Source organism: Zootoca vivipara, chromosome 12 (genome assembly GCF_963506605.1).
Source record: "Zootoca vivipara chromosome 12, rZooViv1.1, whole genome shotgun sequence".
In the NCBI taxonomy this organism is placed as follows: Eukaryota; Metazoa; Chordata; class Lepidosauria; order Squamata; family Lacertidae; genus Zootoca; species Zootoca vivipara.
The window spans coordinates 1,290,910-1,305,722 of NC_083287.1; the positions used below are offsets into that span (position 1 = coordinate 1,290,910).

Below are 14,813 nucleotides of genomic sequence, written 5' to 3' on the forward strand. Positions count from 1 at the left end.
CAAGTGTGGTACTTTACATTTATCCCTGTTAAAATTCATCTTGTTTGCTTTGACCCAGTTTTCTAATCTGTTAAGGTGATTTTGAAATGTGATCTTGTCCTCTGGGGTATTAGCCACCCCTCCCAATTTGGTGTCATCTGCAAACTTGCCCATCATCCAAGACATTGATAAAGATGTTGAATAAGACTGGGCCCAAGACAGAACCCTGTGGCACCCCACTAGTCACTTCTCTCCAGGATGAAGAGGAGCCATTGATGAGCACCCCTTGGGTTCCGTCAGTCAGCCAGTTACAAATCCATTGAATGGTAGCATTGTCTAGCCCACATTTTACTAGCTTCTTTACAAGAATATCATGGGGCACCTTGTCAAAGGCCTTGCTGAAATCAAGATATGCTACATCCATTCTGTATTTTAGAATTTCTGTTTTGTTGGAAGCCGCCCAGAGTGCTGTTATACTACAGCAAGCAGCAGCAGAAAATAATTCTCTATTACCACCAAGGCAAAGGGTGAAAATAATACTAAAAGCAGAGATAAACCTTTACAACTAATATATTACCAAAAGCTTGAGATATATTTATTCTGGCCCTTTAGGGTTAACTATGAAGGCGGCAACAGGGACCCAGGTGGCGCTGTGGGTTAAACCACAGAGCCTAGGGCTTGCCGATCAGAAGGTCAGTGGTTCGAATCCCTGCGACGGGGTGAGCTCCTGTTGCTCAGTCCCTGCTCCTGCCAACCTAGCAGTTCGAAAGCATGTCAAAGTGCAAGTAGATAAATAGGAACCGCTACAGCGGGAAGGTAAACGGTGTTTCCATGTGCTGCTCTGGTTTGCCAGAAGCGGCTTTGTCATGCTGGCCACATGACCTGGAAGCTATACGCCGGCTCCCTCGGCCAATAATGCGAGATGAGCGCGCAACCCCAGAGTCGGTCACGACTGGACCTAATGGTCAGGGGTCCCTTTACCCCTTTACCTATGAAGGCAGCAAGCAGAGCTCTCCTGGGAGGGTGTACCACAGAAAAGTCCCTCTTTGGGGAATTCGCTTTTATAGAGAGAGAATGTGCCATAGAATTCAGACTTCAAATACCAGAGCTGCTCCAAACCCCCCCCCCCCCCGGAATAACCACGGGAACAATGTGAAGGTGCAAGGGCATTCTTTCCCCTGTAGGTGCAAGGGCATTCTTTGCCCAAGAATCCCTCTGGGAAAAAGCACATCTTCCTCCTGCAGCATCATTAGCCAGGAAGCAGAGGAGTGTCTTGCCACCATCACTAGGAGCAATAGGAAAGAAAGCTTTTTGTTCAAAGTAAAAATGATGATGGAAGCATCTTGGCCACCTTGCATAGGTAAAGGGGCCCCTGACTATCAGGTCCAGTCGTGTCCGACTCTGGGGTTGCGGCGCTCATCTCGCTCTATAGGCCGAGGGAGCCGGCGTTTGTCCGCAGACAGCTTCCGGGTCATGTGGCCAGCATGACAAAGCCGCTTCTGGGAAACCAGAGCAGCACACGGAAACGCCGTTTACCTTCCCGCCGGAGCGGTCCCTATTTATCTACTTGCACTTTGATGTGCTTTCGAACTGCTATTTGGGCAGGAGCTGGGACTGAGCAACGGGAGCTCACCCCGTTGCAGGGATTCGAACCGCTGACCTTCTGATCAGCAAGCCCTAGACTCTGTGGTTTAACCCACAGCACCACCTGGGTCCTTGCCACCTTGCAAAAAAAACATATGGGCCACAAGCTTCAGTGCACCGTAGTGTAATATGTCACAAATGATTCTTGTTCCTTTTCTTCACAGGTTACAGAAGAAGTCCAGAGGATACTGAAGAGGTGCAGTTATGACTTTGTATGTCGGGGTAAAGTCAGTGTCAAAGGCAAAGGTGAAATGCTGACCTATTTCCTTGAGGGAAAGGCCAATGTAAGCAATTCGCTAACACGGTCAATAAACTTAGAGCGGAAAATGTACCCTTATGGGCGAGCAAACATTCAGACTAAACTGGGCACCATTAGCCCATCTATGTCCTCGTCTCCCAGCCTTTCAGCAAATGCCGTTGCTGGGACACTTCAAGCCCCGCCCACCCACGCCAATCTGACGCTGCACTATCTTCCCTCTGTGCCAGCCATAAAAGAGGCATGAGAACCATGAGGATTGTGGCTGGGCCATTGCAGTGATCACAGAGAGCAGAGTCACCTGGATTTTCACAAGGAAGCTGAAGACTACAGGATTTGGTGTCAACTAAGATGTCTACAATCCAACCAAAGAGAACTTGGGAACACCATATATGAATTTGTGGATCAAATAAGGGCTAGCAATTCTGTTAAGAAAAGTCTACTGCTGATTTTCTGAAGAAAAGGAATATTTTATCAGCAAATCTAAAGGGTAAATGAATTATCAGAAAAAGTCATGGTGAGACTGGCTGTGTGTGTGTGTGTGTGTGAGAGAGAGAGAGACAGAGACAGACAGGCAGGCAGGCAGGCAGGCAGACAGACAGACGGACAGAAAATGTCAAATTTTGGCAAATCCTGTCATTGGTGACTGTCAGTATTCATTCAGAAAACTATAAAAGCAATGCTGGAAATAATAGTGACACAGCACAGGTGAGAGAGACATCTAATGCACACATCTATATAAAAGTATTTATATATTTCCTATATTAAAATGGGAGAGGTTTATAGTTATAGAAAATTGACGTCCTGCAATGGCAAAGAGAGAGAATGCTCTTATAATCATATCCAGTGTGGTTGCATCTAAAATGTCTGTAGCTGATGTTTGAGGGAGGGCGTGTAAGGGCAAATGAGACATATCCGAGGTTTAAGGAAGCAGTGTAGAGTCCCTTCGCACAACATTTGGGGGGGGGGGACAAGAATTTTTTGGCAATTTAATATAGGAAGTAGCAAGTCCTCAGGTAAACAAATCTAATTCTTTAAAATATGTGTTTTTTCAAGTATTTAACAATGAGTCTTTGATCAGGCTACAGGTCGATTCACTGGAATCTATTGTAATAAATCAGAATCTAGCTATGTAAGACTTCATCCTCACTCTAGAGAAGCAGCTGCTGCGCTCTTAAGGGGTGGTCTGTGTGACTGGAGCTTCCAGGTGATTTCTGGGCTAAGCCTAACTTGCCTCTGGATAAATGCTGCAAAGTGGCAGGCCCAGGAATGCCAAGAGAGTCTTAAGGGAGGGTTTATGCCTTTTCAGCAGGTCAAACAGCTGGCCATTGGTACAGTCTTTCATTGGAAGCATTTGCCAACATATGCATTTAGGTGATTCAGTTCCACTGAATAGGAGAATTCTGCTCATGAACAGAATTTGGAACATTTGGATCTCTCCATATTGTTTGATGCCAGAGTTTTGCAGAACTCTGTTTCTGCGCAAGGGTTCCTCTCACCTGCCATCTGGAGATTCTCACTGGCAAACTTGGAGTGGAGACTTCATTTGTTTGTTTTTTAGATCAGATGTTTAACCTGATATTTTCATTGGGTGACTCAATAATGTACCAGCACATCTTTTTGCACAATATTGATCCGGGTGTCTTGAATGGAAGTAATATCTTTTCATAATAACATTGCAAATTTGACCTATTTAGGGGAATGTCAGCCCACAGGATGGGTTGTGTATGTTTGTGTGTTGCACATGGATGCATACTTTACCCATTTTCTGATCTCATGAGTATTACTTCATGCCATTGGGTGCGGCTCACCTGGGAAGCCCTATTAATACGAGAGAGATTTGCACAAGAGCAAAAGTTCTCCTTTGCAGCTCACACTTATTGCCACAGTACCCATGCTTGGCCTGTTTTTGCGCTTGCTCTTCAGTAAGATGGTTGCAGTAGATCAAATACCAGCAGGAGGTGCAAGGTCTGGGAGCCCAGAACCAGCTTCCCTGCTAAAGTGTGACTAGAGAGTGATTTGGAAACAGCAAGGGGAAGGGGCTCAACCCTTACCTTGCCCAGTGCCAATTTCTCCTGAGCCAGCTTTCCCTTGCTAGAGTCCGTTTTCCCCAGCGGACAACCTGGCAAGGAGAATATCCAGAGGTTGTTGTTTATATTTCCTCCTCCCCTGAACTGCATTTGTCTTAATCCCCATCAGCATTACGGTACTTACAGGAACTATAGTCTGGTTAGAAACAACTACCACTTTCTTTTTTTACTGTGAGGAAATGCCTCATGTTGTAGTTTGGCACATCTCAAGAACAGCTACATGAAACAACCTTTGGGAAACTTTCTTAATTGACTTTTAGTGAGTTATTTCTTGTATGCACAGGAAGTTGGAAGCAACAATGTGCTAAAACCAGTAGAATTCTAGCTAAAGCTGCTAAAAGATGTTGGAGAGCTTGGTGCAATAATTTGGTGTCTCAAAATAGTCTAGGGGCACCACCAAACTGCTCTCTTGCCTGGTTTCCATTCATTTCATTGGAGCTTTTCCAGAAGTTCTGGGTGAATCCACAGCTTTTGCCCACTTTTAGAACAGTCATTTCAGTCTGGTCATCATCTTGTTCATCTTAATTTCAAAATGCGTACGTCACTATTGCTAGCACAAACAGACTTCTGAAGTGGCTTATAACAATTGGATAGAACGACTGACACCTGTTTCATTGAGCTCTACGATGGGGTGTGTGAATATCTGGTCCCCCAGATGCTGGTGGACTGCAACTGACCTCATCGCTGGCCATTGGCTAGGCTGGCTCAGGGGAGTCCATGTTCCACATCCGTGATCTAGGACATGACAACTGTTACCTGGGGGTTAATACGAAGATCTGTTGTCAAATCAAGTCTTAGTTCCATTGAGCCAATATCACACCTCTGACATTATTTAAAATTGTTATATGGTGGATTTGGGGGAGCAAACATTTTCACTTCAAAAAAGGTTAATTTGTCGTCATCGCCCCCCCACAAAAATATGTTTCCTTTTCTCCCCAGTTTGGAATAAATTCCCCCCTTGGGTCAAAGATTTTATGGGGGAAGTGTAGAACTTCACATTGATAGTGCAGGGGAACGGGATAGTAATTCAGAGCAGCCAAGACACTACAGATCACAGGCAACAGAAGATAGACTCTGTCTATACAGTATATATCTTTACACACAAATGCTAGAAGCCTCTCAGCCAAGATGTTCTTAAGAGGATGGCATTAATGTAGAACATGTCTCTCTCTGGATATGAGCTCCCTAGGATGTGCAGGTGGTGTTGCTCAGTCCCTCAAAGAGGGCATGAAATCCAGCGAGGGGTAGGAAATGTTGCTGTGGCAAGTCTTCCACTACTCTCATGTAGGTGGGGCATTCATCTGTTCCAGTCACAACAAAGCAGTGACATTCCTCTCATTGCACTGCTGACTTCTTTCTTTTTTTCTGTTCTTTTTTTTAAAAAAGAATAATTTTCATACAATGCATAACAATATAACATTATTGTATATAGTTCCTGTAAAGGCTTACATAACAAAAACTTACATAACAAAGTCCATTTTTCTCCCCGAATCCTTCCCCCTCCCTTCCCACCCTCTTCCCTGGTCAGGCCTTCCTTCTTCAGATTTTTAGCCGTGTACACAGTCTATTCATTCGTGCTTGTATATTCGGGTTGGCTTCCCCCCTTTCTAGCCAGTTCCTGTAAAATGCCCACTTATTTGTGATTTTTTTTGGCATTTATTTCCCCATCTATCCTCTACCATTATCTGTGCAAATATTTCTGATTGCACGTATTCAAAAACATAGTCATTCCATTTTTCCATATTCCATTTAGTTTTTTCTTTCCATCTTCCATCCTAGAGCAACTGCCATTCCAGCTAAAATCATGATCTTATACAGCTCTTGGTTATTAGTTTTTACTTTATTATTTCCCAGTATTCCCCAAAATAGCAAGTCCCTATTAATTTTTATGTTCATTTGGAATAGTCCAGAAATTACCTTTATGATCTTTTGCCAATATTCCTTAACCAAGTTGCATTCCCAGCACATGTGTGAGTATAGTCCTTTTTCACGACCGCAATGCCAGCATTTGGGGCTAAACCAGGCACCCCCAAACTTTGGCCCTCCAGATGTTTTGGACTACAATTCCCATCTTCCCCGACCACTGGTCCTGTTAGCTAGGGATCATGGGAGTTGTAGGCCAAAACATCTGGAGGGCCGCAGTTTGGGGATGCCTGGGCTAAACCCTTTCACTATATACACCATTTGTGCCGATGTTCTATACCATTTTAGTAAAAAAAACTTCTACTTAATTCCTTATACTTTCCTATTTTAATATTGTTTATATTCTTCATCATTTCTTCTACTGTGTTTAAATGGATCGTACCTTCCTGCTCCCATTTGATCTGGATTATCCTTGCCATTCTGTCTTGTTTATATATCAGCCCTGCTATCCCTTTCTCTGTTATTTGTCTTTTGTTTAACACCATATCTATTTTCATTTCTGTCCTCATTGTATCAATTTTTCCTCAATTTGTAAAATCCCTGGTCTTCTAATTTATTCCACCATCCGGATTCCCTTTGACCCTTCTGCATATATTTTAATAGCATCCACCTTGAATATAATGGCATCCATTCCATGTTCCATTTTTTCCAAATTCCTAACCCAGTTTTTCTTGGGCCTATTGTCTTCTTCCAAGCCGTGTTGATGTCTCTATTAAATATCCCTTCTCTTCCTATTCCTTCGTTTATTTCGTTCTCCAGCCTGATCCATTTAATCCCATCTTTATATCCAATATCTATTAAGTTTTTTAATTGGAATGTTTCAAAATAAAGTTCTAAGTTCGGTATTCCCCATCCCCTCTCATCTTGCGGTGCATAATTTACTATGTCTGGGGTTCTCACTCTTTTGCTCCCAAATATCCAATTTTTAAATGCCTTATTCCATGTTTTAAACCGTATTTTCCTGATGGGTAGTGGAATTACTTGAAATAAGTATAACAATTTCGGTACTAGAAACATTTTCACTGCTCTCACCCTCCCTAGGGTGGATAAATTCTTATGTTTCCATGATTTTATATCCTTCTTAATCTTTCTCCAAGCTTCTTTGAATTTACATCTGGGATCCTTGCAATATTTTTAATAATGTTTACCCCCAAGTATTTAAATTTTTCCCTGTTGATATCCATCCTTGTCATTTTTGCAATTTCCTTCTTCTCCTCTTACATCCCAAAATAAAATTTCCAACTTCTCCAAGTTTACTCCCAATCCCGACTCCTCTTTAAAGTCCTTTAGGATTATCATAGGTTCTCTTATACCCTTGAGGGGGTTGGTAAATAATAACAGGATATCATCCGCATACATGTTTAACTTAATTTCTTCCTTCCCTTTCTTGTATCCTTTTATCCTTACAGAGTTTCGTATCCTGTCTGCCAGATACTCCATCCGCAATACAAATAGCAGTGGTGAGAGTGAACATCCTTGCTTAACTCCTCTTTGTATATTGATTGAACTGAAACCCCCTCATTCACACTGACTACTGCCTTCCCTTCTCTATACAATTCTCGAATTGCTTCCACAAAATTCTCTCCTAATCCTACCTCCCGCATGATATTCCACATATACACATCCAATTTTAAGACCACCAATTTTAAGGCCTTTGTCCCTACTTGTTAGCACATTTAGGACATTTCTTATAGGATGGTCTCTGTGTCTACCCTTGACAAATCCATATTGATCTTCCTTAATTATTTTGGGTAGTACCTGTTCCAGTCGTCTTGCCAGGATCTTAGTAAATATCTTAAAGTCTTGATTTAATAAGCTGATTGGTCTGTATGACCCCACCTCTGTAGGGTCCTTTTGTGGTTTTTCAATCACTACTATTTCAGCTAGTTTCCAGGTGTCTGGGGCTTTCCCCCCTTCTAAGATATTGTTGAATACTTTTTTTTTCATTTCTGAACCCAGGATATCAATTGTTTCCTTATAAAAGTCTACAGTGACTTCTTACTCTTGAATGATTTCACTACGTTCTCTATTTCTTCCAATGATATTTCCTCCTTCAGTCTTAATCTATCACTTTCTTCAATTTTAGACTCCAAGCTTTCCCTACTAATATTTTTATTTTCTTCTTTATATAGAGATTGATAAAACTCTGCAAATTCTTCCCTTATTTCTTGAGAGCTTTGTGGGAGTACATTCCTGCTGACTTCTTTCTTCACTATATAAATGATGAACTTACTTGTACTATTTCTTTCTCCATTTGGAGATTTATAACTCGGTGAGAGCAAGAAAATGTGGTCCTGTTCCCGTCCCGTCCCGTCCCGTCCCATCCCTCCCCCTCCGCCCCAGTTCAGGGCATGATGCATAATTATTAAAGTTGAAGAATTCTGCTGCAGGGAACTATACCAATACCTTTTGTTTTGTTAGGAATTTGTGGGTTTAAAACTTGGCTTTGGGCACATGTCATGGATGGCATAGAAAACATATCAGCTAGGAAGCTAGACAATAACAAGATCAAAACAACATCACCAGGCTCCACCCAGTCAAACTACCGAATGGCACTGGCTTAGTGGTGGGGCACCTTTTCTGGTGAGGAGACCCTACCTCCAGTTGTTGGAGGTCCAAAGAGCAGCACTGGCCTGTTGGAAAGCCCTTTTGCAAACAGCTCCCCGTGGAACCTATGAAAACCAGAGGTTTCAAGAGCAGCATGAGGCTCTTTGCAAAAGGGCTGGCCATTGGCTGCATGTACCTGATCCCAGCAGGAGAACTGAGCAGGATGTAACCAGTTAATCAGCAGTGGTTAAATCCTGCTGCTTTGACTACATGTATCAGTTCCCAGCTGGGAAAGTTGTGCTCGCAGCTGACACAGAATCAAGCCCCACCCCCACCCATCAGTTGTCATTGCAGCCCCCATCCAAGTGATTGGCAGGTGGGCATGGCTTAAATTTTTAGAGGCCCTGAGGGGCAAAACTGACACCCACCCACCCACGCACCCTTAATGGATCAAGACTCCTCACAAAGTGGCATGAAAATGTTTGCTTCCCCCATTTGGCTCATTTCTAATGGGAAAGATGACTTGGTGTGTGTGTGCTTCTCCGGTCCATGTCCTAAGAGAAAGCTTGTAATGCCTCATAAAGGAGCTGGTTCTTTCCTGCAGTGCATGGATGTGATTCCCATTTTAATGAAGTCAGAGCAAATAGATTCATAATGAGAGCAGCCATCTTCATTGAATATGGAATCATGTGAGCTGCTGTTTTAAAATACTGTCATTTGGCAAGCTATTTATTAGGGGTCTGTCAATAGCAAGCACAATATTTCACATGAGTTGCACAATTTTTCTCTTAATAAGGTATTTGTAATAATTAAAAGTCTTTCATTGGAGGTCTTTGGGGAAACTAATTGCAAACATTCCTGTGGTAACTTTTTTGTATTCTTATCTTGGAGATTCTGAACAGACATTGAGTTGCATTATTAGTTAAGTACTTGCACATTTGAATCAGCCACACATTAAAAAAGAAAATGATTCCAGTGCTGGGGATATTGAGGATTAAGTTTTGATTCCAAGGAGTTCCAAAATCTGCTGTTGGTCTTATATTTGAATGGTGAGAGTATGCATTAAAGGCAGGTTTGGGTTCACATCTTCTGCCTTGACAATACAGATGAGGAAATAACGCGAGGAAATAACAGTGTTATTTAGAAAGCCTATGGTGTGTGCCATGCCATCCGCCTCAGAGGCCAGGCTCACACACAAGCTCCTCAAAGCTCTTGTGCATGTAATGGAGGAGGGTGTGTGCCTTCCTTCCCCACTGGGTAGGGGAAGCAGTATGAGAAAGAAGAGCATTGTCTGGGCCCATCCACATGTCGGCTCCCTTTGTGCACAGCTTCCACCTCGCCACCTCTTAATAGCACAAATTGCACCTTGGCTTAAGCACTCATGTTGTACATTACATGAGTAATCATGTGGTAATCAATCCTTATTGTTGTTTAGCCCTAGGCTATTCCAAGTTAATGGTAAACAAATGGGATCTATACTTCTAAACGTATAAAGAGCAAAAGACTGATATGACAAACCAGGTCTCCCACAAGAGCCAATAACATGTGTAAAACATAACCCAAGTGTATAATTACATAATGCCCAGCATCTATTCGCATGGTGTGTGTGTGCGTGTGTGTGTGTGTGTGCGCTATACAATCTCATTCTGCCACCACATAAATAGAGCCCCATTTATGTGAATTGGTCCTAAGTACAGTGGCCCCTTGGTTCTCAAATTTAATATGTTCTGAAGTCCGTTCCAAAACCAAGGCATTCCAAAACCAAGGCACGCTTTCCCATAGAAAATAATGCAAAACAGATTAATCCATTCCAGACTTTAAAAAACAACCCTTAAAAAATTAACATGAATTTTACTATCTAACAAGACCATTAATCCATAAATTAAAGCAATAATAAATGTACTGCCCTATAAAATAAATAAGACAGTATTGTAGATGATAAAAATTAAAATTATTTTTTTTCTTACCTGCACTGATGATAGTCATTGTTTGGGTGGCGGGCTTTTATCCATTTCTGCAGTCACACAATCAATCAATCAATCAATCAATAAATAGCTGAACTGGGTTCCACACAGTCACAAAAAGAAATAAACCGGAAAAGCTTCAAAAACAAAAACACAAAATAAATATCAAAAACAAAAGCGCCAAACAAAAACAAAAGCGCCAAACAAAAACAAAAGCGCCAGAACAAAAGCGTTCTGGAAGTCCGTTTGACTTCCGAAATGTTTGAAAACCAAGGCGCAGCTTCTGATTGGTGCAAGTGCCCTGGAAACAATAGCCGACAGCTGCATTGGACGTTTGGCTTCCGAAAAATGTTCAAAAACCGAAACACGTACTTCTGGCTTTTCAGCGTTTGGGAACCAAGGTGTTTGAGAACCAAGGTACCACTGTAGGTGAAGTAAGCCCCCCCCCCTGCATTTAAAGCACCATAGTGTCCCTTTAAACAGTCATGGTGCTGAGAGTTCTTAGGACCCACCCCCTGCTAATTTACAATTCCCAGTGTGCTTCCACAACCCCCCTTCAGGAAATAAATTGTAGCTCTTGGGGAGCATGGAATAGGGGTCTCATACCAACTCCCAGCACCCGTAACAAACTACAGTTCCCACAATTCTTTTGGGGAAGCCTTGGCTGCTTAAAGTGGTATCCTAGCAGTTGCATGGTTGTGACTCTACAATCCAGTCTCAATCGCTGTCACTCGTTCAATTGCTTGACTTTAGTTAGTGTATGTACCAATTTGAGCAAGACTCTAAGGGTACAAAATGCATGTGAAATGGAGTGCAATGCCTCCACGGGAAGTTCCTGCACTGCACTGCCCCCAAGTCCAATCTTTGGATGTAATGTTCACATCACAGAATCAAATAGAATGCGAATAGGACACACACATGCACACACACACACACACACACACACACACACACACACACACACACACACACAAGAAAGGCTTGGAGAGGAAACTTCCATTGCCTTGAACTCAGAGCAAAACTGGATCTCTAATCACATAAAATGGTAACCAAATCAAAATAAGGGATCTGTCCAGATCAAGTGAAGTACCACTTTTTTCTACCCTGGTGAGACCCCAACTGGAGTCCTGTGTCCAGTTCTGGGCACCACAATTTAAGGTGGACTTGGACAAACTGGAACATGTGCAGAGAGTGACAAAGATGATCAGGGGTCTGGAAACCAAGCCTTATGAGGAACAGTTGAAGGGGTTTGGGAGAGAAGACTAGGAGGTTATGGATTGTGGACTCTCCTTCCTTGGAGGTTTTCAAGCAGAGGCTGGATGGCCATCTGTCATGGATACTTTAGTTGAGATTCCTGCATTGCAGGGGGTTGGACTAGATGACCTCCGGGGTCCCTTCCACCCTATGGACCCAAAGTTTTAATGTCTCAGGTCCCTGAACTGCATTGGCGTAGGGCAGCAGTGGGGAAGCTCCTGTTTGTGGGACTAGGTGGGCTCAGTGGGGTCTTCATTCCACACTCTCCTTCTGTGCAATAAGCTGATCCTCATCCCTTGCAGGCCCATTGCCTTTGCAGTGGTGGTTTGATTGCTGGGCAAAGGCATGCATTGATTTCTAACCACATGGGCAAAGGAAAACATGGCTCAAGTGACTGGCAGCCTCAGGGCACCTGGGAAGCACCTCCTACCCCTAGCCTAGGGGCACGAGACCCCCGTGTGCGGTAATTGTTCAGTGGACCTTATTTGTGTTCAGAGCTGCACATTTAGGGTTTATGGGTATGGGATGTCATGCCTGGGAGGCCCTGTGCAAATGTTGCCTTCAATGCCTGGACCTACGCCCCACCCAGAGGCAATAAGCCCATTCAAGCGGGGCAGGGCAGGAGCAGCTCCAGTTTCTCACTGTACATGCTCTCTGTACTCTTAAGAGTCTCATCTGAACCAGCCTTAAAACATTAACCCAGCATTAGGAATCCAAATTCTTTTTCATTTCCAGTCCTAACCAGAGGACTATTTAGCCATAAATATTCTTTCAAGTTACAGTTTTATATTGTAGTGGCAAGTAACTTTTCAAATTTAAAATAAAACTGTATTATAACGCCTTATTTATTTTTAATCTTGTACACTATTACATATTGGCCTTTCATGTAGTCTTATTAATTAATATTTTATTTAAAGGATGTATGAAATTTTGTAAATACTCTTAGCTATGACAAGTTTGTTGCATGTAAACTACGAGTCTTTAAAAAGGCACACTTTTAACAGATGCTAATGGGTTTTTTTGTAAACAGAGGTTTTACCTGTGCATGAAGTTTATAAACACTTTTGCTTCTCTTCTGCAACCTACTTACTGCATGCCACTCATGCCTGACTTCAGTTTTTTTTTTAAAGTGAAAGAGTAAGTATCTTTCTAGATGTTTTTGACATATCAGTTTAACACATTGTTTCTAAGGCACTACTAGTTGCATGTGTATACTGCAAAGCAAACGTAAAATTACAAAGCAACACCACCTGCAATGTTCTGCCAACCTCAGTGTTGCTCTGTCTACAGTATACAGTATCTAAAATGTGCTCTCAGCATCTATGCTACCTTTGTTTATTAGAAGCAATAAACTAAACTCCATATACTGTTGTGTGTGTGCGTGTGTGTGTGCGTGTGTGTGTATGTGTATATGTATATATACACATACACACATACACATTCAGTACTGATTGTTATCTTGTTTGACTTGATGGTATAAGTAAATGTTTGATTGATTTTGGGAAATCCCCAAATGCCAGAGCACACAATTGTCTCTGTCTGTAGTCATGAGGCTGCTTTGGGGTCTGCCCCCACGTCTGCTGGTCCCGTGCCTAGGAAGCCTGGGTTCAACTGCTCCTTTCCCAAGGAAAACCTGCTCTTGAGGGATAGACCAGAACAAATGGCAGTTGGGGAGATGGGGACCCCAATTGCCATTTTGCTCCACTTGAGTGATAAAGAGCGGTTTGCCTCAGGGTGAGAAGCAGTGGGACAAGAGGATGTGTGGGTGAAGCCTTGGACTGAGACCACTGTTTTGTCTATCCCAAACACTCTCATTGGCAGCAATTCCCCCAAGTTCTCAAGCAGGAGTCTTTTCTCGTGCTGCTCCCTCGGCCCTTCAAGTTAGGAATTTTGGATCAAATGAAGCTGACCTGCAGCAGGTCAGGTCATTCACTTCAATGTTTGGCAGCAGCCTCCGATTCCCCCCAGCTCTGCTACCTACATTTACCTGGAGATGTCAAGGATTGCACCTGGTAGCCTCTGCATGCAATGCATGGACTCTACCACTAAGCTATGGGCTTCCCCCCACCCCCATGGAAAGATGGCGAGTTTGCCCTCCAAGGCTGTGGGCCTTGCAGGTCCTGCAAGACGGACCTTGAGGTAGGAAGGTCAAGGTCTTAGTTCCATCAAGCTGCAAGCAGGCAGAACTGCATTGAAGAAAATGGGGAGGGGGAGAAATAGCTCCATTTAAGTTACCCAAATGCTTGTGTAAGTGGTAATAATTGTTACTAGTTGTTGTATCCGCGATACAAAATATATGAAGAAATTGTTTTCGGATGTTATAGATTGCTGAATATACTTTTGAGTCAATGCCTTATTTCTTTGATTCATACAGTTCCAAAATGAACTGTGGTACCAAAAATGAAGCGCTGTGCTGAACTGGGGGGTTTAAAAATAATACCAGATTTTCATTTTGCCTTTTCTTTCCTTTGCTTTCTGGGAGTTTTCTAAATAAACTTCAGGACTTCAATCTCAGTCATGCTTCTGAACATGTATGTCTCAGTAAGTGGGCATGCTATAGTCCCAAGCACTTCCAGTTAAACCAGAAACAACACTTCCAGTTATTGCTCCTGAGGTTCCTCCTAATGTCATTTACAATGATAATATGATAGCAGGATGTCCTGATGAACAAAATTTTGCTATTCAAAAGTTGTCATTCATTTTCTTACAAGGAGGGTTTGGATACCCAGAAGTATGATATACAAATGCAAATATGCCGTTAATTGTGGTGATGGATATTATTTCCTTAAATTTTAAGTTTTATTACACAACTTGCTTGTTTTGTTTGCTTATTTTGTTTGAAAAATGCAAAAAGAGCAAAGCAAGCCCAATTTATTAAAATGGTAGTATCTGAATATCTGAATCTAGTATGGAATAACAAATGTATTAGGATGTCAGTAATATAATGTGACCAGAACAGAATGCAGGTGGAAAGCCTGTTTAATACCCAGAGGCATAACAGCCAGAGAGTGTGAATTTGCAAAACTTACTATAATGGGAGCCTAAAAATTTAGCTAAATCTGTTCCCTTGAAGAATGGCTATATAACATATTATTTTCTTTTTCTTGTATAAATGTGACATGCTAGGGCCATCAGAACATACCAACCTATAGTGAC

At 42.4% G+C, this 14,813-nt stretch overlaps 1 protein-coding gene across 2 annotated transcripts in view; it reads left to right on the forward strand.

Annotated features, from left to right (window-relative positions):
* The window catches only part of ADCY1 (adenylate cyclase 1), a 171,867-nt gene extending 157,491 nt beyond the window's left edge, over positions 1–14,376 (forward strand). The window contains exons 20-21 of one of the 2 annotated variants that reach the window (XR_009558355.1): positions 1,788–8,505; positions 8,659–14,376. Coding sequence is in view for 1 of the 2 variants with exons in the window: in XM_035101384.2 (XP_034957275.1) it covers positions 1,788–2,126 (339 nt within the window). In the remaining variant the exon portion in view is untranslated. Of the gene's footprint in view, positions 1–1,787 lie in introns of both variants that reach the window. The other variant, XM_035101384.2, reaches the window with a different exon arrangement.
* Positions 14,377–14,813: the final 437 nt, after the last annotated feature.